Here is a 25,353-nt window from a genome sequence, read left to right on the forward strand (position 1 = left end):
AAATTTGAGAGAGCTTCATTCAGTACTTCTTAAGGGATAGAAATAACAATCTATCCTAGGCTAAATCCAAGATGGCTGACTGCTGGTCTTTTAATTTTTTCAATCAGTCCCAAAATCAGGCAGGGGCAACCAGGGACCAAGGGGAACATATACATGAAATTTGAGAAAGATTTACCCAGTATTTCTCAAGCAAGAGCAATATGAAAGATGGCCGCCTGTTGACCATATTATTTTCTGATCAGTCTTCTTAAGAAATAGTGATTACAAATATTGTTTACAGACCGACAGAGGAATGACAGACCACAAATGTAGGGCCATTTGAACAGCCCCCCATCTGATAATGGTGGGCTTAAAATGAAAAACAAAAGAAATATTATGAATTAATTTGTATTTTATTCATCAAAACATGATATTTTTGTTCAAATGAATAATGTTCAGCTAAATGTTACATAGTTCTATATAGTCTGACCTACAAGCCATTGTACTCCTTATTTGACTAAAGACTGGTTATACATCAATATACAGAACTTTGCATTGACACAACTGTGGTTTGAAACTTTGCATTATAAAACAGGAATTTCCCTAAGCCTTTTGAACAAAGAACACAAAATACTTAAATTTGAATAGCAAATCTGAAATAAGTACTGCAAATTTCAAAATTATTGAATTTTTAAAAAACAGATATTGAGAGACGAATATGAGAAGTAAATAGAAAGTTTCGTTACCGAACATTGTAGAAATCTTTTATTATATCTTAAAGTTTGTTGATTTACAATATTCGGAACAAGTACAGAGACAGAGTACTGGCAAGTATATCAAAATAAACTACATTTCTATCAGAAATTTTGAGGTAATTTGGAAGCTGTCATATACTACTCCACATCAGTCTATTATGCTACATTAAATTCCACCTACAATGATGCCTTTAAGAGGATTTCATGTTTGAAAGCTTGCTCTTGACAATTTCATAACCAGTAAAAATGAATATTTCCACATGAAGTAAGCAGAAATACTACAGCCATTCAGTTGTTCACTATGAAAAATGTATTGTATATTACAATGAGACATACTGATTTCAGATGAAAGTGTTGATATGTAATTTGAGTTGGTAGCAAGAATTAATGTAATGATAGAGCTAAAGAAGTGAACATAAATACAACAATTCTTAAACTGTTTCAGAACTGTAGACCAGTAATTATCAGGTTGTACACAATACAGATTTATTTTAAAATTTGTTAAGGAATAAATGTGATTTGAAACATGAGATTTAAAACTACTTAAATTGAAATGGTTATTTATATGGGAGTGTGCTGGAATTCTGTCGTGACAATGACTGAGGTCTATAATGGGATGACTATGATGGCAACTTTGATGAAGCAAAAATGAGTTCATATCAGCGAAACATGGGACTTCAAGGGTAAAATATATCAACAAAATATATAATATTCATTAAATTATTTAAATCTAAAACATGTCAGAGCTTCATATACATCATCAAAGATTCACAAACACATGCCATTTACACACAAAGATAATGGTCTACATACATTTTTCTACTTCTGTCATGGTAGAAAGTGATCCAGGAAGGAATGTGCTGTCTGTCTACTTCCTGTCATGCTAGAGAATGATCTAGGAAGGAATGTGCTATCTGTTTACTTCCTGTCATGCTAGAAAATGATCCAGGAAGGAAGTGTGCTATCCGTCTACTTCCTGTCATGCTAGAGAATAATCCAGGAAGGAAGTGTGCTATCCGTCTACTTCCTGTCATGCTAGAGAATAATCCAGGAAGGAATGTGCTATCTGTCTACTTCCTGTCATGCTAGAGAATTATCCAGGAAGGAATGTGCTATCTGTTTACTTCCTGTCATGCTAGAGAATGATCCAGGAAGGAATGTGCTATCTGTCTACTTCCTGTCATGCTAGAGAATGATCCAGGAAGGAAGTGTGCTATCTGTTTACTTCCTGTCATGCTAGAGAATGATCCAGGAAGGAAGTGTGCTATCTGTCTACTTCCTGTCATGCTAGAGAATGATCCAGGAAGGAAGTGTGCTATCTGTCTACTTCCTGTCATGCTAGAGAATGATCCAGAAAGGAATTGTTCTATCTGTCTACTTCCTGTCATGCTAGACAGTGATCCAGAAAGGAATGTGCTATCTGTCTACTTCCTGTCATGCTAGACAGTGATCCAGGAAGGATGTGTGCTAGCTGTCTTCTTCCTGCCATGCTAGACATTTAACCAGGAAGGGAGTGTGCTATCTGTCTTCTTCCTGCCATGCGAGACAGTTATGCAGAAAGTGTAACATATAAATGTAGGGAGACATATCTTCATCATTTCATGCCATTTATTATAAGTGTGCCTATACAGGAATGTACCTTTCATAATATGATTCACTACCATTCTTACTATCAGTCACTCTAACCTATGAAGCAGAAGCTACACAGACTTTCTTTACAACACATACTCCATCTGTACACGAGCAAGTAATGTACAGAACATCACAATATATACAATCAGGTACAATCTTAATTTAAGAGAGTAAAAATATAAACTAATGATGTCTTGATTCATCTGTCTTAATTCAATGAATTTTTTAAAACTACATAGGTACCATCTTAATTCATGTGTCTTATTCAAGAAAATCAAGACATACATGTGATATCTAATTCCAGAGAATAAAGACACCCATGTGTTTTGATTCAAGAGAGTAATGATACACAGGTACTGTTTTGATTAATTTGTCTTAATTCTAAATAATAATATTACATATGTACCACCTTTACTATCAGAACTCATGTGGCTTATTCAAGAGAATAAAGATACATAGGAGCTGTTGCTGTCCTCATTCAAGAGAATGAAAGCTCATCTGTACTGCCTCAATGCAAGAAAATAAAGATTTGCATGTATTCTCTTCAATTAGGGTGAACAGGTGCCATCAAAGTTCAAGAAAATAAAGGAAACAGAGTTGATCTCATGAATACACAAGTGATCTTCATATCAAAACGATAAAGACATTTAGATATATACCATCTTAAATCAACAGACCTACGATACAGTTGGTTCTGAATGCAAGGAAACCTGCCACTGTTTCACTCATTTCACTATTTTACCAAAATGACGAAACTGATAGGCTGGCCTTAAGCTTGATGTTGAATTTGAAATCTAAATTTCTTACATTTTAGGGTGACTTGAAGACCGTGTTTTATGTGCAGGCCAATAATAAACCTTGGTATGTTCTTACAATTTTAACATAAATATACTATACAACAGTGCTCGTTCTTCGAGAAGTCTTACTGAGGAATCACAGGATAAAGTATGAACAGTAAATAGAACCATAAGGCTTTAGGAAAACACCACAAAACCAGAAACCCTCTCGTACTCTGGTCTAATTTTTCTCAGCTCATTTGATCTATATAACAGAATTACATAATATCTTAGTTTTTTAACATACTCTTGTAAAAATAGTAGAAATGGTTCACAATAACAGCTGTCAAGCTTACACAATTTACTGTATAGTCTACTGATGGTTCCGACTGTACTGAGAACAGCCTCGCCATGTTACAAACCTAATTATCCAGATTTCTAATTCTGATGTATAGAATATACCATAAAGATTATTGTCAAAAGGCCCTGATTTTGTTATTTTCCAAGATGGGATAAATTCACGAAAAACAGTTACCAAATACTTTAAAAAATGAAATTTATAGAGAAATACATAATCTGTTTCATTACTTCCACACATAATTCTGGCTCTTAGCAAAAATGCCAAAAAAAATTTGAACCATTGAAAAAGCAACCTCTACAGTAATTCAGATTGGTCAGGTAATATGTACCTGTATCCATGACTGAGAGGCAGCTACTCTCACCTACACACACTTTATATACACCTAAATCACACTTGGTATAAGTTACATTACAAATGGATGGAAGCAAAACAACAGCAAAAGGGTTGTTCTGTCAGTTAAGACTAGTTCGACACAAAATTTGAAATATATTCATACAATCTCACCAAAAATTGTGTTATCATAATGTAAACTATATTTCAATAAATAGTACTGACACAAGGTACACATGTGACACATTGCTAAAATTATATTAACAGTTTTAGTAAAAATCTTATATTATAGTTATCTCCCTTGTACCATGTCAGTTAATTTGTCCATGCAATTCTTTGCTTGATAATCTCATATTCAACAATGATGTAACTACATGCTTCTCCAGAAACTGAAGAAATTTTACCAAAAATAAAAAAAAATCATCACAAATGCATATTTGATTGTTAAAGAAACTAAAATCACTATATAGGTGTTGTTAGTAATTTATTGTGTTGTTCCGATCTCCTTTTATATCACATGTGCTTTTCAATCAAATTTGGATACAAATAATGTTAATTCATTGGAATAAATAATATATATAATAATAAGATATATAAATATATTGGACCCTGTTGAAAATGTTGGGAGTTTAGGAATTAAATAACACATATGAGACCATATATTTCCACATATACAAAATTATATCCTCACAGAGTAGGAATTTGCTCAACTCTTTTACACTGCAGTGAAATGTTTGAATTTTACACACTTTGAGGAAATCCTCACCTCCTATACAATGCCAGGAAATCCTCACCTCTTATAAACAGTGAGGAAAAAACGGAAAGGAAATGCTCACCTCTTTATCATTGTGAGGAACTTCTCACATCATATCAACTGTGAGAGAATTCTCACATCTTATACACCATGAGGAAATCCTCACATCATATCAACTGTGAGAGAATTCTCACATCTTATACACCATGAGGAAATCCTCACATCATATCAACTGTGAGAGAATTCTCACATCTTATACACCATGAGGAAATCCTCACATCATATCAACTGTGAGAGAATTCTCACATCTTATACACCATGAGGAAATCCTCACATCATATCAACTGTGAGAGAATTCTCACATCTTATACACCATGAGGAAATCCTAACATCATATAAACTGTGAGAGAATTCTCACATCTGATACACCATGAGGAAATCCTCACATCATATCAACAGTGAGAGAATTCTCACATCTTATAAACAATGAGGAAATTCTCACATCATATTCAACTGTGAGAGAATTCTCACATCTTATACACCATGAGGAAATCCTCACATCATATCAACTGTGAGAGAATTCTCACATCTTATAAACAATGAGGAAATCCTCACATCATATTCAACTGTGAGAGAATTCTCACATCTTATACACCATGAGGAAATCCTCACATCATATCAACTGTGAGAGAATTCTCACATCTTATACACCATGAGGAAATCCTCACATCATATCAACTGTGAGAGAATTCTCACATCTTATACACCATGAGGAAATCCTAACATCATATCAACTGTGAGAGAATTCTCACATCTTATACACCATGAGGAAATCCTCACATCATATCAACTGTGAGACAATTCTCACATCTTATAAACAATGAGGAAATTCTCACATCATATCAACTGTGAGTAAATGCTCACATCTTATACACATTAATGAAATAGTCATCTCTTATACACTGTGAGGAAATTTGCATACTTGTGATGATATGCATGTTCATTTTTCATTCACTATGGATCAATTAATAGATTCAGTAACTGTATGTTGTTGTTACATCTTCAGAAAATTGTTATCAGACTTTAAATACACCATGGATTTGGTTGTAACAAACACTGTGTCATGAATATCATAATTGGGGATTACCACTATACTGCTGATGACATATACAATGACAGGATCTCTATGACAAGAAGCAACTCTAAGTTCATACAAATATGATATCAGTGTATACATGCATTTATTAAGAAGTACACAATCATCGTCATGTGCTGAGGAAGTATAATATCAGTGGTTCTCTATCTGCTCCAGATCAAGGTCCTCTGGTAGTGTGAATATCTCTTCCACCTCATCATCCCCAGCCTCACATTCCTCACATCCTTCCCCTAGAAGCTTGACTGGCCCCTCCCCTAGACTGTCACTGGCCTCACTGTCTAGGAACTCAGCACTGTCACTGCGACCACTGTCCATTTCGCTGATTGGGCTATTCCGTGCTACCATCATCCGCTTGATTGGTAGATCAGTATCCATTGGAGAGCTTGCTATTGGCATCAGACTCATGACAGACTCAAGCTCCTCATGAAACTTTGAAACACGCTTCTGCAAACAAAATGAAATATCAATGCTTAAATTCATTGGTTTGTAATTGACTACTATAGAAACTGCAATGTATTTGTTCTGGTACATACAGTGACCTCATTCATCATATAAGAAATAACCTTCACCTTACTGGTTTTGATTTCTCCTATACATATGGTATGACCTTCACCTTACTGGTTCTGATTTCTCCTATACATATGGTATGACCTTCACCTTACTGGTTTTGATTTCTCCTATACATATGGTATGACCTTCACCTTGTTGTCTTTTATTTCTCCTTTACATGCAACACACAGACAGATTGACCTAATTGATTTTCATGAATGGCTGCTACATCAAAATAGGAAACTATCAGAGCATTTGTGAGAAAAAACATTAATAAAATCAATACACCATTTAGAGGCGGAAATCATTAGACGATACATTTATTATAAATTCTTATGATCTTCATTGATGGGTTCATGGAAATTAAGACATGTACTTTAGGTAACATTGAAGTAGTCTGCTCTTTTGCCGGGGGCCAGGAAACAATGATGATTAGGTTTTACAGGTGAGGAGAGATTCTAACACCCAACGACAGATCTAGACTAACGCACAAAGCCAAGAATCGTCTGATGAAGCAGTTTCCAGCAAGTAGTCCTTTGTGTGCCTGTTTATGGCTGTCATTATATAATTATGTACAGGAGATAGAGACAAAACCCAGGCAATGTAACAGATAGGCTTGTCTCACATACAACTGATCTGTCAATGGAGCCTGCAGTCATACCACATACGGATCATTTCCTAACTATAATATCCGTCTTTGATTTTTTTGGCCAGCTTACCTGGTGATAAATGTATTACTGATACACTCAAAGGTGGTCACACATGTTTCAACAACAACCTATTACGTTAGCCACAGATGAGTTTTTTTCTCTTATTTTGTAATGTCACGAATATTCCAGGGCATTAAATAAGTGGAAGTTGTGGAAACGTAATTACTTTTGCTGATTATCATCATTACTTAGTTTTAACAAGGACAGATAATTCACTCCAAATAAGCAACCATTTTCTCTCTCCCCATCTTCCCCTCTGAATGGTGCAAGAGAAATACACATTGCACTTTCTCTAAAATACTGGAGGCTGACCGATGAAAACACAATTGTGAAGAAACCAGCTTTCCATTTATAGTAGCAGCAACTCAGGACTTCAATCTTCAGATATGCAAAGCAATTTAAGCAGCTCCTTCCCATAACAGAAGCACTGAATCATGTATATTTGCACAAAGGAACTTGGCTTATTGTGTATCATTGTGCAATAAAAAGTTTATGACAAAAGTCAATGCCATACTACAATAGATTCCTTTAAAATTTTTTGATGAGCCTGTAAAAACAGATTTCTTGCAAATAAGGCCTGAAATAAAATCTAGATCCAGCACTTTACACCATTACTTTTGCACGGTAGCTAAAATCATCACAAAGAAATGATTGACGACCACAACTGCTGATGATAACAGTGGCACAAACTATTCTTTTTTTTTTTAGAAAGATAAGGTAGTACCAGCAAAGTATAAAAGTTTGCCTTATAGTTAATACACACATATGTTCATAATTTACACACTCTGTCCCTGAATGTGCATAATAATGAGGGGACTAACATAATGTTGCAGGTCAATGAACCATTCATTAAATCCCTATAGATATCCAAGATATGAAAAAAACACCACTGAGGCAGAACATGACAAACACTTGCTAAATTATTCAATAACTACAGGCCATTCTATAATCATAGTGTAATAATGGGTAGATTTTAATCCTCTTTCTCTTGTTTATAAAGACTTTGGTATATAGTCCCTTCTGTACAGGTAGATTTTAATCCTATTTCTCTTGTTTATAAAGACTTTGGTATATAGTCCCTTCTGTACAGGTAGATTTTAATCCCATTTCTCTTGTCTATAAAGACTTTGGTATATAGTCCCTTCTGTACAGGTAGATTTTAATCCCATTTCTCTTGTCTATAAAGACTTTGGTATATAGTCCCTTCTGTACAGGTAGATTTTAATCCCATTTCTCTTGTTTAAAAAGACTTTGGTATATAGTCCCTTCTGTACAGGTAGATTTTAATCCCATTTCTCTGGTCTATAAAGACTTTGGTATATAGTCCCTTCTGTACAGGTAGATTTTAATCCTATTTCTTTTGTTTATAAAGACTTTGGTATATAGTCCCTTCTGTACAGGTAGATTTTAATCCTATTTCTCTTGTTTATAAAGACTTTGGTATATAGTCCCTTCTGTACAGGTAGATTTTAATCCTATTTCTCTGCTTTAGCACCTTCTGTGTATCACCAACCGGTGTACGGTGGCATCAGAAGAGGGTTTTTTATAGTTATCAATGCCTATTATAAGCAAGCACCAAGATTATCCTAAACACTGAGAACAATTCTATACAGATCACCCTCATTCTAAGAACATCTATATACTCTATATACCACTAGGTCAACATTCACTTTTGGGAGGCTCCTCAATTTTACTTAAAACTGTTTCACTTGGATTTCTATTTTAAATACTGAGGTTGAAAAACGTTCCTAGTCCATAGACCATCGGCCAAAACAGGCAATATAATGCACTACTAATGTTTTTAAAGAGGGCATATAATCAGTTGTTTCCTACATAATTTCTACCTCAAGTCGTTTTCAAATACAGCAATTGGACATGAATACCTATCTATTGTGAACTAAAGATTGAAACAATCTTACAATAATTACAGTTCCTGTATGTAGATCAGACACAAAAAAGGTACATTTCATGAAATAACCAGTTTTACAGGACTGATGTAGTTAGGACGTATATCCATGTGTATGTGTGGGTTGTAGATTATTCAGATCTAGGCATATTATTTGAGAAAACTGACCTTGTAATTGATGTAAGCCCATTATACCATATATGGGACTTCAAGTATCATACATATACACAGTTTACAACCCTAGGTATATAAGGCTGCTGTTTGTACCATATGGGACTTGACGTATAAGACTGTACAATTTTTTGTTTAAATACATAGTGTACAATAAATTATTACAATAATTGATTACTTGAATCTTAACACAATATATTATATACAATTTTCAGTTTTTCTGAAGGAGTTTTTATAAAGTTATAAACAAGAAATAACCTGCTCATAACTGGTTTATATTCTAGCTTATACAACGTCAAATAAAGATTACTATATTACCTCCTTCAAACCCTGGCGGGATGACAGTGATTCAGACCTGGGTATTTGTTGATATGCCGTCTGTAAATAAACAAAAAGGTTTCCCTGTAGAATCAATAATTCAGTCTTTTTACAACAAGATAGGCAACAGCTTATTCTGTACTCAGATATGAATAAGAACAAAATTAGCAGGGCCTTACATAGATTTACCCCTACCCCCAAATATTTCCCTTCTGATCTAAATCCATTGAAGGATTCATCTATCAAGGAGTTCATGAGATATCTTGTACTCAAGCTTTTTACAAAATATATTTCAAAAGTGGTCAGTAGTTACTTCTGACATTTCACCTTGACCGATGACCATCAAAATCAAATCTGATGTAGACCCTGATAGTGTAATTCAATAGTGTGAATAGGAACTAAAACTATCATGGAGATCAAGAGACATTAAGTTACAAAAATTTACAAATTTTAAGGATATCATGGACAGAGGCATGGATGTATACACATACAAACAAGAAGATTACTATATAACCCCGACCTTCAGTGATTTAAAATAACAGTCAATCATTGTTATAAAAACTTAAAATTGTCAGCTGAAACCAACTATATTTTATTTATTATTTCTTAATTATTCTCAGTTGAGAGTAACAGCTGAAAAACCAACAAGTGTTTAAGATATTAAGGGGAATAACTCTATAAGCAGTGGTCTGCAAATCAGACGTAATGGATTCAAATATAATGATTTGGTCTCACATTGCTAGCTCACAATACTTTTACCTCAATAACACATAGCTGAAATATGTATGACGCTAAAACATAGCTGATAATCAAGATAGTGAATGTGAATGCTGCTTTATTTTTTAAACAAACAAATACTAAAAGAAATGATAAAAATGTCAATACAGATGATAGAATAATGACCAGGAAGGGATTATAGATCTCACATGTGACTAGTAAAGCAATCTGTAAGTCCTATAATCTACTTAGATTCTGAGCTAGTCACAAGTGACCTTCCACCAGGAACAGGTGCGAAAGACTTGGGTTACTGTATAGCTGCCATAGAGCTCAAATGAAACATGGAAGAAATAGGAATTTACAAGTAAAAGTTGAAAAAATATCCATCCAGCAATTTCTGCAGAAAAGCATTAAAATTCAACCTTGCAATCAAAGATGATCACTTGTCAACAAATTTAACTGCTAATTATATAATGACCAAATGAAAATTAAATTTGAAAAAGTTAATCACAACTGTTTAATGACAGATGATGGATTGACAACAGACCTTGGACTTCATTTATTTGAGGGCTAATAAAAATCAAATATAATTAGATACCTGTTCTAATGTTGAAACTCAGTGGTACACTGTACAACCCCAACATACTTATCTTACTGGAAACCCAAGAGCCATCACTAACAGTTAAGTGAAAGTAGAGTAAAGGCTTGTTATGATTGGGTGGCAAAGTGGTAACACACTGGAATTTCACCAACATGTCCAGGTTTGATTGACCATGTGTAAAAGCGTAAGGGGTCGCCTTCATGCCCTGTCCTGTGGGTTTTCCCCAGGTTTCCCTCCCACAGTAATATCCTTGTGTGCTTCAGTCAACAAGCGTGATTAATATAAATTTGATAACTTGTTCTCACTTTTATTGTAAAATAAAGTTTATACTAAAAAGAACAAAGTAAATCACAGTCATATTAAAGTTACCAACACATAAAAGGATTGGACAATTCATTACATTAATGAGTTCAGATAGAACATTATTACAGGTGTTTTATCTGAATTATACACTCTGTATATCTGGTAAAAAATCCATGCCTAGTAATAATCCAATCTACAGCTCTATCTCCTCCTTTCCTAATGTTGCCCCCCCCCCCCCAATTCCCTTTATTGTTGGCCCCCTGGGGTTATTGCAGCATAACGATGGTAATCAAACAGGAAACATTTAACAATATTTATAATCACAAGACACTAAAACTCATAAGAATATTCCTGACATGAAAATAAGCTATAAAAAGATCTCAATCAGTCATTATACTCCATTGTTTATAGACTTAGAAAGCTAGCCTGCAGGTGTAAAATTTTTAAGGCTTTTAAAATTTCAGTAAAATTGAACCTCAGTGTCAAAGAGCTATTATAGTACTACGTTTGCTATATTATTGTTTGTGTTTACCCTACAAGTTCACAATGACAGAATCATGATAGTCATATGACGAGACAAAAATTGTCATACTTAGAAAATAAATGGTTCAAATGACTTGTCATGGGGCATTTACTCACTTCAAAGTTTCTAGTTTACAAAAGATAATTTGTGTAAATATTCATAGACAAAATCAGTCAGTACTTTGAACAGTATTGCTATAAAATTGTCAGCTAATTGATCCCTTAGAAAATTATTCCATACATATTTAGAGACCTACTAACTTAAAGTAATTAATGATAATATGTGTAACATTATTTTTTGATAACTACCACAAACAGAAAGTACAATAACTACTATTTACAAAAATCCCCCTAAAAATATTGGTGTTTCTGAGAGAAAGTAGGCAGTCTGGTTACGGTTCTACTAGATCATAATGGATGTTCTCTACAGACCTATAACCAGTACTATGATCTAAGGAAATCCAAAGGAAAACCCTTCATCATAACAGTTATTGAAAAATTTTCTTGAAATATTGCCAAACTGATATTGGAAACCTGCCATATTTTTTTCTTTGAACATATTAAGTTTTTTGTCAACATGTAGCATGCTTGTTACACATTTACAATGCTGATTGGTTGTATGTCCTACCTGTTTACACAGCAGGTGAGTCCATGCCAATCAATAGCTAGTTTATAAATAAAACTATCAAACCAACTCATTTGTACTCTGGTACCAACAAAAAGCAAAATTATACACCATATATCTGTATTAGTTATTTATGTCATGTTAAGTTTTGGTGAATAATAATACTAAGGGGTTCTGGTGTCCATGGATAGCATAGTCTATGTAAATGATATAAACATAAGGCCCTGGTTGTTCAATGGCTGATCAAAAATAGTCAACAGTTCGTAAAAATTTTCAAATAAGATTATATGGGGGAACATTAATCAACATTCTTTATCACTTCATAGTAAGAAATTTGTTGTGACAGGTCAGTTTGATGTATTTTGAGAGTAAGTTTTGTCTTTTAACATTCTTTTAGTGGCAACAATATGAACTTTTCACTATTGACAGGATAACTAACGAACCTTTGAACAACTGGGGGCCAGACCAATACCTTTCTGTTTAAATAAAATCTCCAGCTTGAAAACTTACCTCTGTCATTTTGCGAAAATTTAAAGTAGGACGATCATAGTCTCTACGACGTTTAAGTCCATATTTTCTGTCATGAGTCATAGACGGTTGTGAACGGCATCTTGGGATACGGTGGTGGTGATGGTGATGGTGGTGATGGTGAGGGTGGTAAGGTTGAGACAGAGATTGTTGGGAATGAACACACCCAGGAACACTAGGCGTGGACCCAGAACTCGAACTACATGAGATTTGATCCTCAAATGAAAGACTCCGGCTTTGGAAAGCATCATACCGGCGTTGACAGTGTTCAAGCCATGGTGCACCAAGTGGACTAAATGTACCATCATGGCGACCAGAACATGTTGATGTAGAAGATGGACGGGGCACTGGTGATTCTGGTGGGGTGAATATGTCACTTGGAACAGCAAAACTTTGTTCACAATTACACATCCCTGTGGGGATCCCGCCAACACTCTCACAAGTTCTATGCCCTAAAGTTGCGTCACTACCACAAAAATTGACGGGCATCACTGTGGCCTCAGACTGTGTTCTCTCACTAGATATCACAGCCACAGGTTTCCATAGCCGCGACTCCTGTGGCTGCCAAGATGATGATGGTGTTGGTCGTTCTGGTGGAACTGGGACTGTGAGAGACCTACAATGTCTCTTTTTAGGTGGTGCTGGGGCATTTTGGGGTGGCCCAAGGTCTCCTGACTGGTCAGAGGCAAGATTGGCTATCGGAGGGGCTGTATTCAACCCCTGTCTTAGTGATTCTGATAAAAGATCTTTCCCCGCTGCAGAATTTAATTGCACTGTCCAAACCTTTTTACCTAAAGCAATTTCATAAATAAATAATTAATGACATATATTTCTATGGAGAGACATCATAAGAGATACAACAAAGATTTTAAATTACACTCCAGTATAACTGGTGTACTAACATCATGTTCTATGACACATAGTCCATTAATGACACAAAGTCAATGTGTTTGTCCCAATAAACTACTTGAGGTGTACAATGAAATGTTACAAATGATTTATTTTATTACAATGTACTCACCTGAGCCTGCAATTGTCGCCTCTGCATTTTTACTGAGTTTGTACCCATCAGAAGCCTGGATCTGAAGTGCCGAATAAAAAGATTAAAATACCTTTATCAATCCTCATTATACTGAAGGAGATGTTCTGTGTTCTTATTTCAGACATACATATCAGTAGTCCAGTTCTATTATATTTGATATTTCTTCTCTCTGAGGCATTTCACTCAATTATCTTTGAATAGTTTATTTGTAGAGTAGACAACATCATAGTTAAGATTTCAATTTATTTCATTGGTTGGTTGGTTGGTAGGAAGATTGGCTGGTTGGTAGATTGGTCAGCTGGTGGATAGATTGGCTGGTTGGAAAACTATCTGGTTGGTAGATTGGTTAGCTGGTGGATAGATTGGCTGGTTGGAAAACTATCTGGTTGGTAGATTGGTTGGTTAGAAGATTGGTTAGTCGGTTGGTTGGTTGGTTGGTCAGTCGTTTAGAAGGGTTCTTGGTTAGGTGATCACGAAACTTTCTAACCTATGTAATTCATTTCAGAAATTAGCTCAAACTTTTACTTTTGGACTTCTCAGCATAAAACTATAAGCTCTCTTTGTTTCTCTTAACTTACCAGCTTTATTTGTGACGTTTTCTTGGCCTGTTCATCGATAGTCTGGTCACGCAACTGCTCTGTCAGGACATCTACTGCCAGCATGCTGGGTTTTACCCCAGTCAGGGACATAGGTCCCAGTGACCAGACCACCACTCCGACGATGACCAGTGGTGAGGTTCAATTCCTCATCATCGAGCACATCTGTGGAATCTGAAGGCCATAGTTAACTAGTGTCCACACAAAGCCATGATTAAAAGACAAGTCCTGGAATGAGAAAATGCATTTGTTCACTAAACTGTTTCATTGATATATTCTTGTTGCAGTAGAATTCTAAGAATGGAAGTAATCTCTCTTGATCATGAGGCCTTAGCCCTAACACTTCAAGTACAATCTAGGCCTGCTTTGTAGAGTACATCACATGTTAATGAGTGAGACTGAAAGTCGGCTGACAACAGTCCATGGCATAATTACAAAACCTATTTCAGAAAGTCTTGAAGACATAGTTATCAAAGACTATCCAGAACCTGCTAGAGAGTTCAGAACCCATTTCAGGACATATTCAAGACGCTGCAGAAAGTCTTTAGGCAGTCTGGAGCTTGTGCTCTAGATTTACTCTGATATATGTCTATTTTTAAGTTGACACAAGACATTCCATAACAACAGGTACAGGTAACAAGAAGTTCTTGCTGAAATCAAACTTAGAACGTCTTTCCTTCAATCGATGGTTAAATGCAGAGCAAGGTTATATATTCCCCCTGTGTGACATAAGCATATGCACCAAATATATCTGTATAATCACCACAAAACTCACTTGTCATTTAATTACCAAAGAATTTTTTTTAAAAGATCTAATATACAGTGTCCATATCATACATCAGAAATTACAATAAAGCAGGTTTTATAGCATACCTGTTCCTAACTCTCCCACTACCTTACAGAATGTAGTAATCAGAACACAAGTATTCCTACCTGTATGGTTAACCTACATTTCTAAAGTATACCTATAAAAAGGTATAGTAGGACAAAGCCTGACGAAGGTGACTATTACTGTTATACCTGTACACGTGCTCCACTGATACACCAACACCCTGATAGGGACCACTCATACTGAGCATGATATGTGGTTTAAGTATAAAACAAAATGTTCTTGAGAAGTTGATAGGCCGATTAAATCCTTGGCAGAGGCACAAATCTGATCCAATATAGGGGTCAACAGGGCCTCATGTTTCACGTACCGCATTCCACAATTACAAATGATACCTGGTAGTTATAGCAGATATACTAATGACGATCAGATTGTTAATGAGTTCAGTACAGGTGTTATCTTTCCAAAACACACCTTGATATCAAATGTAGTACAACATACACATTGTGTTGCATCGTATTCTCTAATCTAACCAAATTTCACATGACCTTTGAAAGTCTGAACACTTTATTAACTTTGCACAATGTTCTTTCAATCAGCAGATCTAACTTTGTTATAGTACTGTTTTATTTCTTCAATAAATTAAGTAACGGCACTGGAAAGTTTCTTAGGTAAAAACATTTCATGAGAAAACACTGGACTTTTTCCAAGGACATTTTTCACTGACATCATCCACAAAAAAACCAACATACCCAAGTAATGAGCCCAAATACTTTGTTATTTTCATAAAATCTTACAACCACTGCAAAACAACTTATTCTTACTAATAACATAACATAACATTATCACTCATATTGACCTAGAAGAGGGACACAAGGTCTTCATGTGGTAGAAATTCCAGGTTACTCACAGAAAATCACTGTAACATTAACCAAGACATGTTCCTCCTACAGCATGTTAGAAGTTACTATTCAGTCTTTCATGAGAAAATATTATCTATATATGTCTAAAACATATTCTCTTTTCCTTATACTGTCTAGTTAATGTCAGACACCAAAACACAGAAACATCTAATCCATTATGAGCATTTCCTCCAGCTTTATATGGGTACTATACAAATTCATTTCTAGTAATTTCATTCCTTCTTCTTAAAGCTTGGAAAATATTTAAAACAGGGACTAATTAAAGAAAACAATTCAGTTGTAAAGAAGAGACATTACTAATGTACAAGTTTGTGGGTTATTAGGCCTGGCTCTCAAACCTTCCAATTATATATTCCTATGTATGTCCAACGTTTACTCTTAGATAAGGGTATTTGTGAAAAGGGTATTAAAACCTATTTTGACAGCATTTGTCCTATCATCAAACAAAATTTCATATATAAACAGACTCAAGTCATTGTCACACCCCTGGGTAACTCATGGTGTAAATGTATTATGTCTGTCCATGTCCCTATGGCTCTCAACATGGAGAGTGGACACAATAAACAGTACAGTATCCACCACCACTGTGACCATGTATAGAAACTGAAAAATTGACATGCAATTTCCACATCTATTGAATCTGAATATATTTATATAGATATCCTGGATTTCTTAACAAACAAATTTCTGATAAAACCTGTACAATTTATCCTAACATTTGACCCTGCAGATGTAGTCCAAAAAACTTCAATGTTGACACAAGGCTGTAAACACAACTTTCGCTTTACCAGAGTAAACAAAATCCAAGCAATATGTGACCTCCCACTACAACATTACCTGTAACCCAGACATAACCAGAATTCTGAAACAGCCAAACCTGTCTTTTATACCAACTGCTCTACATATCATATTTATCCTGAAATAAGCCCAAGGGGCCAACAAAAATGAACTCCAAACAGCTGACTAAATGTCAAGTCTACTACAGGTCAATGAAATATTGTATACTCTCTTATTTTCGCAGGGATATTTTCACTATTTAGCGTTACATTAACATGATTGGGAAAATTTAATCTGTGAAATGATGAGACATCAATTTAATAGATGCCCTTTCACAAACAGATTGCTAAATTTTTATTCTTTTAAATATCATGTTGATGTTTTGAAAGAAAATTCTGACCTCTGAAAAATTACAAGCCGTACCGTAGTATTGCGTGATGATTTTATCAAACAACACTGTTATGGAGAGCTATTATCAAGCATGAAGGGTTTACTGCTGGAAAAATATTGTAGTTACGTAAGTTATTGACAATTCATTGTAAACAGAGACTTTAATACTTTTGTCCTGATGGTGTTATGACAGTTTCTTTCTGTGCCTGCATAGCTCCAATAAAGGTCAACAACAGAAAATAACCCTAAAAGAAAACATTCATTCAAATACCTTACTTCACTCTTAGAGAAGATAATCAAGTTCACTCTACAGGTAATACCTAAAGTTCACTCTACAGGTAATACCTAAAGTTCACTCTACAGGTAATACCTAAAGTTCACTCTACAGGTAATACCTAAAGTTCACTCTACAGGTAATACCTAAAGTTCACTCTACAGGTAATACCTAAAGTTCACTCTACAGGTAATACCTAAAGTTCACAGGTAATCTAAAGTTACAGGTAATACCTAAAGTTCACTCTACAGGTAATACCTAAAGTTCACTCTACAGGTAATACCTAAAGTTCACTCTACAGGTAATACCTAAAGTTCACTCTACAGGTAATACCTAAAGTTCACTCTACAGGTAATACCTAAATCAACTTATAAAAAGACCCTGGTTACTTGTATAATAAATATCTGAGTTAATTTTAACACAAAATAGTCGAAGGAGAGGTCAACAATCTCACACTCAAAAATAAGTTGACTGGCCTTGTGACTTGAAGTAAACAATGATTTCTATCAGGTCTGAACAATAGTGTCCACCAACAAACCATAACCTGCTCAATGATTCTATATTGTTAGTGTTCGCTCTCAAACATATGTGTCTTTTACTGTATATTGTTAAATTGAAAACACAAAACAATAGACACCTTAATTCCCCTGTCCTGTATCATTCCGAGCAAGGACCATTATTTTTCTGGGGACCCAGCTAAACACAAAACAATAACAGAAAAATACAAAACACAGTCATTAATCCCTTCAACATCTACAGACTGATTTTGAAGTCGATATGTATAGATACAGATTTATTCTGACAAGTTCCAAACAATTAAAATGACTAGCAAAGCAGTTCGTTTATTTGGCCTAATTTCACATGTCTGTGCTTTTCTATGAGAGCATTTAATTGATCAATGGTTGTTGATACACGAAATGTTTACTTTATCAATTGTATAGAAACAACTATTGTACAAAAACAGCATTTAAATGACTTTGTGAGAACAACCCTTGTGTATTGTTTGTAAATTCTCTCTTGTTTTCCTCCTCTGTAAATATTAATACATCAGTCATCTGTGAACGAAAAAGAAATTGTGCTTACTTGGCACATTTTTCAAACCCTGCTGCAGAATAGAATGTTGACCAAATGTAAACAAGGACAGAATATATTCTCCAATATTTTCCCCTCTAATTGACAAAAATTCAGTGTAAGGTAGTTTTACAAGGTACTGCTAAAAACAAAAGGTATTGCTACATTATACAGTATTGTTACAATGTAAGGTATTATTACAGTGTAAGGTAGTGTTACAATGTATGGTATTGTTACTATGTAAGGTATTATACAATGTTAGATATTGTTACAATGTAAGGTATTATACAATGTAAGGTATTGTTACAATGTAAGGTATTATACAATGTAAGGTATTGTTACAATGTAAGGTATTGTTACTATGTAAGGTATTATACAATGTTAGATATTGTTACAATGTAAGGTATTATACAATGTAAGGTATTGTTACAATGTAAGGTATTGTTACAGTGTAAGGTATTGTCACAATGTAAGGTATTGTTACAATGTAAGGTACTGTTACAGTGTAAGGTATTGTCACAATGTAAGGTATTGTTACAATGTAAGGCATTGTTACAATGTAAGGTACTGTTACAGTGTAAGGTATTGTCACAATGTAAGGTATTGTTACAATGTATGGTAATGTTACAATGTAAGGTATTATATGCATGTTGGTTTCATTTCTAAATACTTGAACATGGGATAAATATGAATGTAATTTAATATCATTGAATAATTCTGGAAAATATTAAACCATAACACACATATGAACTTGGTAAGATGTTGGTACTGGAGATTTGGATTGTCCGGTATTATATATTTATGTACTTAGTTATGGTAATCGACATATTCAGATATTGACTTGCCACTTACACTTGTCACAGTGGGAAACATAAACAAACACCAACAACGCTCACTGTAAACACTGATGAATCTTCATTTACGATCAATACTGACCGGTGGTCACAGTGAAGGCCAAATCAGTAATGATCACTGATAATGGTTTTAACCAGTTGTACTACCAGCACTGTCTTGATTCCTATCAGCATATACTCTTCCTTGAACCTACAGTATTTTCAAACAGTCTCCAGACAGATCAGCCTAGATTCTACTTCCTAAATCCTACAGTAGCTTCGAACAGTCTCCAGACAGATCAGCCTAGATTCTTCCTCCTAAATCCTACAGTAACTTCAAACAGTCTCCAGACAGATCAGCCTAGATTCTTCTTCCTAGATCATACAGTAACTTCAAACAGTCTACATACAGATCAGCCTAGATTCTTCCTCCTAAATCCTACAGTAACTTCAAACAGTCTACATACAGATCAGCCTAGATTCTTCCTCCTAAATCCTACAGTAACTTCAAACAGTCTACATACAGATCAGCCTAGATTCTACTTCCTAAATCCTACAGTAACTTCAAACAGTCTACATACAGATCAGCCTAGATTCTTCTTCCTAGATCCTACAGTAACTTCAAACAGTCTACATACAGATCAGCCTAGATTCTTCTTCCTAGATCCTACAGTAACTTCAAACAGTCTACATACAGATCAGCCTAGATTCTTCTTCCTAGATCCTACAGTAACTTCAAACAGTCTACATACAGATCAGCCTAGATTCTTCCTAAATCCTACAGTAACTTCAAACAGTCTCCAGACAGATCAGCCTAGATTCTTCCTCCTAAATCCTACAGTAACTTCAAACAGTCTCCAGACAGATCAGCCAATGTTCTTCCTCCTAAATCCTACAGTAACTTCAAACAGTCTCCAGACAGATCAGCCTAGATTCTTCTTCCTAGATCCTACAGTAACTTCAAACAGTCTACATACAGATCAGCCTAGATTCTTCCTAAATCCTACAGTAACTTCAAACAGTCTCCAGACAGATCAGCCTAGATTCTTCCTCCTAAATCCTACAGTAACTTCAAACAGTCTACATACAGATCAGCCTAGATTCTTCCTAAATCCTACAGTAACTTCAAACAGTCTCCAGACAGATCAGCCTAGATTCTTCCTAAATCCTACAGTAACTTCAAACAGTCTACATACAGATCAGCCTAGATTCTACTTCCTAAATCCTACAGTAGCTTCGAACAGTCTCCAGACAGATCAGCCAATGTTCTTCCTCCTAAATCCTACAGTAACTTCAAACAGTCTCCAGACAGATCAGCCTAGATTCTTCTTCCTAGATCCTACAGTAACTTCAAACAGTCTACATACAGATCAGCCTAGATTCTTCCTAAATCCTACAGTAACTTCAAACAGTCTCCAGACAGATCAGCCTAGATTCTTCCTCCTAAATCCTACAGTAACTTCAAACAGTCTACATACAGATCAGCCTAGATTCTTCTTCCTAGATCCTACAGTAACTTCAAACAGTCTACATACAGATCAGCCTAGATTCTTCCTAAATCCTACAGTAGCTTCGAACAGTCTCCAGACAGATCAGCCAATGTTCTTCGTCTTAAATCCTACAGTAACTTCAGACAGTCTCCAGACAGATCAGCCTAGATTCTTCTTCCTAGATCCTACAGTAACTTCAGACAGTCTCCAGACAGATCAGCCTAGGTTTTACCTAGTTCCTGCAGTAACTTAAAATATTATCTCAAAATAGATTAGTCTAGGTTCCTCCTAGACCCTAACGGAACTTCAAGTATTCTCCAGATGCATCAGCTCAAATCAGCGTGTCACATCACATCAAATTCTACATATGTTATACATTAATTCACTACTGCTCTTCAGGTGTATAAATAGGACACAAAGTGATATCAAAATCATAATGGCTTAAAAACCTGTAACCTGCATAGTATTTATGGAACATTCTTCTTTTAGGTCTTTAGAAACTAATCTTAAAGATCTGGAGATTTTATAGAATGTACTTTTCTACCTGTGACCTTAATTGATATGCAGCAAATAGGGTAACATACCACTGTATATTTTAGTTTCAAAAAAAGTTTTTTGAAATGGGATTTTCATCTTACAGAACATTTAAAAAGTTTTCTCAATGTTTGGACCAATGCCAAATACCTAAGTATCACAATGCAGGCTACAAAGAGCTATGCATGTCACATGTAATCCATTTCAAATCTCTCACAGTCAACACATAACAGCACCTGTACTACTGACAGATGACTTTCATATGTACCTCCACATCACACTCATGATAGATTGTAATACATATGGGAACACTAGAGCTTTGATAAGACATGGTCAAAGCACAGGTACACCTGTACCATTGGACCAAGAGATTTGTCCTTATTGAAGCACTTACGTAAGAAATTGTTTAACAAACTTGATAACCCTGAGAAATTTAGCTATTGCTTAAAAACAAATTTATAAGTCATAGCAACCATGACCTTGACTTAATTTTGACCTCCAGATGTGGAAAAAAATACCAATATAACATTTTCAGCAAGGAACTACTGTATGGAGCTGGGGATTGATTAGCCAATTTGACCAATTAACATCTAATGATTTTTACAGCAGCTGACCTTCACCTTTGACCTTCAGACATTGGAAACAAACAATGGTAAAAATTTCATAAGCTCAGTATAACAATGACCTTTGTGCATGTGATGGAATCCACAACAGACAGACAGCTGGATACATAATTATCACCAGTATACACAAGACACAAAAATAAATACCTATTCAACAGAAAAATTCTTAAAAACTCCTACAATGACTCATGCCTTATAAGTATAAAAGGACTGTTATAGCGACTAGATCATAATATTACAAAATCTATTAATACAGTTGAATGGTGACTGTTTTACAGCTATAAAGTTTCACTATCGCTTTCATCCCTGCTTGTAAAAAGTCATCATGATAAAAACTTATCATATCTCCAACAATTATCACAATTTGTATGACTGTTATGGGTATAATACTAGATTACCTCTAACTATAATTGACACTCATTTTAAATATGAAAGCAGGTTACCATTACATCTCTTTACAAAGATTTTGCATTATCATCCTCCTAAAACAGCTGTATGATAAACAGACATTGGACTGGTTTTGTAAACAGCTATTTACAGGTTTATATTTACTATTACCAGTATACTGCCTTTGTGATCTCAGATACTACACCTTTCAACAATTATCTTAATATAGGAGTATTTTAATTGAGCACATTACTAGTAACACCTGAGGTATAATTTCATCTATGTATGTTTAAGTCCTGTAGTTATAGTGACAAGGAACTCTTTAGAATGAAAGCAACTTTACACATGTTATTGGCGACAACTCTGTTAACAAGCAAGGATAACGGCAAATATCAAACTACTGGTTGTCACTGTTAAACAATCACAACACTATAATCTGCATTAAATGTGTTTGACTTTGGCAGTGGATCTTTCTATAAATGGTGACTCAGCTAATGACCCATGGTTCAGGAAAACATAAGCATAAAAATAAAGTGACAAAAATTTGATCAAGTCTATAATTTAGTTCAGTTACTTCACCAAAGTGTTTTTTTCTGTATGAGAAACCAACAGATACTATCACTCTTTTCTAGATACAAGCCACTGTTACAAGCCAGTTACAATGTCATTTGGCCTTAATTCATATTTAAAGAGGTAACTCTTTTTCATTGTGACGAAGAAGATTTGAAGAAAGGGCAAAAACCTTTCCACAAAAAGCGATAACTACAGTTGTAATAATATCAGGCAAACTTCTAGTGATCTTACTATTATAAAATGGCCCAACACACTCTACGAAAACAATCTATTGTGAATAATTTCTTGTCACATTGGACTTGGCTAAACTGAGCATTTTGTTGATTAAACTGCCGATATAAAACATTGAGATTTATTGACTGAACATTTACCTCTACCCAAAATACTGATTATTGATACAAATCTTAGATTACAAAAGAGATGATAAAAAGAAGAATATTTACTAATGATGCAAGCCAAATATTTTCACTTTTTGAAAACCTTAACAGAGACAATATTTCTAATCAAGGAGATGTATGTTGACTCTGTAAACATACCTTTCAGCTAGTAAACTTGAGGACCTGACTGGTAACTGAGGATATGATGTTGGTAATTATTAGCGATTACTTTACCCAGCTGCTGGTCATTAACTATGAGCTGACACAATGTAGGTATAACACAGGGAGGAAGTGTCTGTGTTGCTAATTACTCCCACTGTAGGCAATATGGGGCTGCAGGCAGTACTAGATGTAATTGCTGATTCTGTCACCATCATGGTCACTCCATAGGAACTCCTGTCAATTTTCTATCAGACTTCACTCCACAGGAACTTGTATCAACTCTCACATAGACCTTACTCTAATATAAACTCCTTTATCAGCTCTCCAACTAATCTCACTCCAAACAGGAATTTCTTTATTAACTCTCCAATCAATCTTACTCCAAATAGGAATTTCTTTATCAATTCTCCAACCAATCTCACTCCAAATAGGAATTTCTTTATCAATTCTCCAACCAATCTCACTCCAAATAGGAATTTCTTTATCAACTCTCCAACCAATCTCACTCCAAATAGGAATTTCTTTATCAACTCTCCAACCAATCTCACTCCAAATAGGAATTTCTTTATCAACTCTCCAACCAATCTCACTCCAAATAGGAATTTCTTTATTAACTCTCCAACCAATCGCACTCCAAATAGGAATTTCTTTATTAACTCTCCAACCAATCTCACTCCAAAAAGGAATTTCTTTATCAATTCTCCAACCAATCTCACTCCAAATAGAAATTTCTTTATTAACTCTCCAATCAATCTCACTCCAAATAGGAATTTCTTTATCAACTCTCCAACCAATCTCACTCCAAATAGAAATTTCTTTATTAACTCTCCAATCAATCTCACTCCAAATAGGAATTTCTTTATCAATTCTCCAACCAATCTCACTCCAAATAGGAATTTCTTTATCAACTCTCCAACCAATCTCACTCCAAATAGAAATTTCTTTATTAACTCTCCAATCAATCTTACTCCAAATAGGAATTTCTTTATCAATTCTCCAACCAATCTCACTCCAAATAGGAATTTCTTTATTAACTCTCCAACCAATCTCACTCCAAATAGGAATTTCTTTATCAATTCCCTAACCAATCTTACTCAATAGGAACTCCTGTAACTGTTGGTTCTGGAAGGGAGTATGTAACCCTGGTAAATACTAGCCATAATACACTGCTCGGTTTGAGTTAACTTCTCTTCAGCTCGATCACAGTTCAGCATCAGACTAGTAAGCCAGGGGTCCTGGGTTCCATTCCTAGCAAAGGCATTGAAATAAATAATGACCTCAGTTCCATACCAACTCTCAGAGCAAATCTCACTCCACAGAAACTCCTGTATCAACTCTCCAAACAAATTTCACTTCAAAAGGAACTGCAATAACAACTCTGAAACAAAATTCACTCAATTGGAGCAAAACTTTCATTGACTTAACTCAAGGTATGCCTGTGGTTGTATCATGTTAGAACTCTTCAATAGATAAGCATCCCATTGGTATACCTTGATAAATAATTTTTCGTCTGAACACTGCAGAAATTTTTTTTTATCAAAGGTGCATTTTTTTCATTCCTCCTAACATACCAGAGAACCTAATAATAAGAAACACATAGCCCATTGTAACAAATTACTTGATAGTGGGAAATGGCAAGCATACATTGCTCCCACACTGAAGAATGTGTTATTAAAACAGAAATGTTTGAAGTGACATAGAATTACAGAAAAAACAAAATTGGACATGTGTAGACATAGTCAACCGTCTATATACAGGTAAATGGTTCAGATGTTAACA

The 25,353-nt window shown here is 35.0% G+C and overlaps 1 protein-coding gene across 2 annotated transcripts in view; it reads right to left on the minus strand.

The window, feature by feature from the left end:
* Positions 1-373: 373 nt before the first annotated feature.
* The window catches only part of LOC132553088 (protein FAM53A-like), a 42,247-nt gene continuing 17,267 nt past the window's right edge, over positions 374-25,353 (minus strand). The window contains exons 1-6 of one of the 2 annotated variants that reach the window (XM_060217299.1): positions 23,572-23,639; positions 14,314-14,559; positions 13,715-13,775; positions 12,676-13,484; positions 9,398-9,457; positions 374-6,187 (exon numbers count right to left, since the gene is read on the minus strand). In XM_060217299.1, coding sequence (XP_060073282.1) covers positions 5,876-6,187; positions 9,398-9,457; positions 12,676-13,484; positions 13,715-13,775; positions 14,314-14,424 — 1,353 coding nt within the window. In that variant the 5' untranslated portion in view covers positions 14,425-14,559; positions 23,572-23,639 and the 3' untranslated portion in view covers positions 374-5,875. Of the gene's footprint in view, positions 6,188-9,397; positions 9,458-12,675; positions 13,485-13,714; positions 13,776-14,313; positions 14,560-23,571; positions 23,640-25,353 lie in introns of those variants that run through there. The other variant, XM_060217298.1, reaches the window with a different exon arrangement.

This window comes from Ylistrum balloti, unplaced genomic scaffold (assembly GCF_031769215.1).
Source record: "Ylistrum balloti isolate Yb309-2 unplaced genomic scaffold, AGI_CSIRO_Ybal_v1 Utg370296, whole genome shotgun sequence".
Taxonomy (NCBI): domain Eukaryota; kingdom Metazoa; phylum Mollusca; class Bivalvia; order Pectinida; family Pectinidae; genus Ylistrum; species Ylistrum balloti.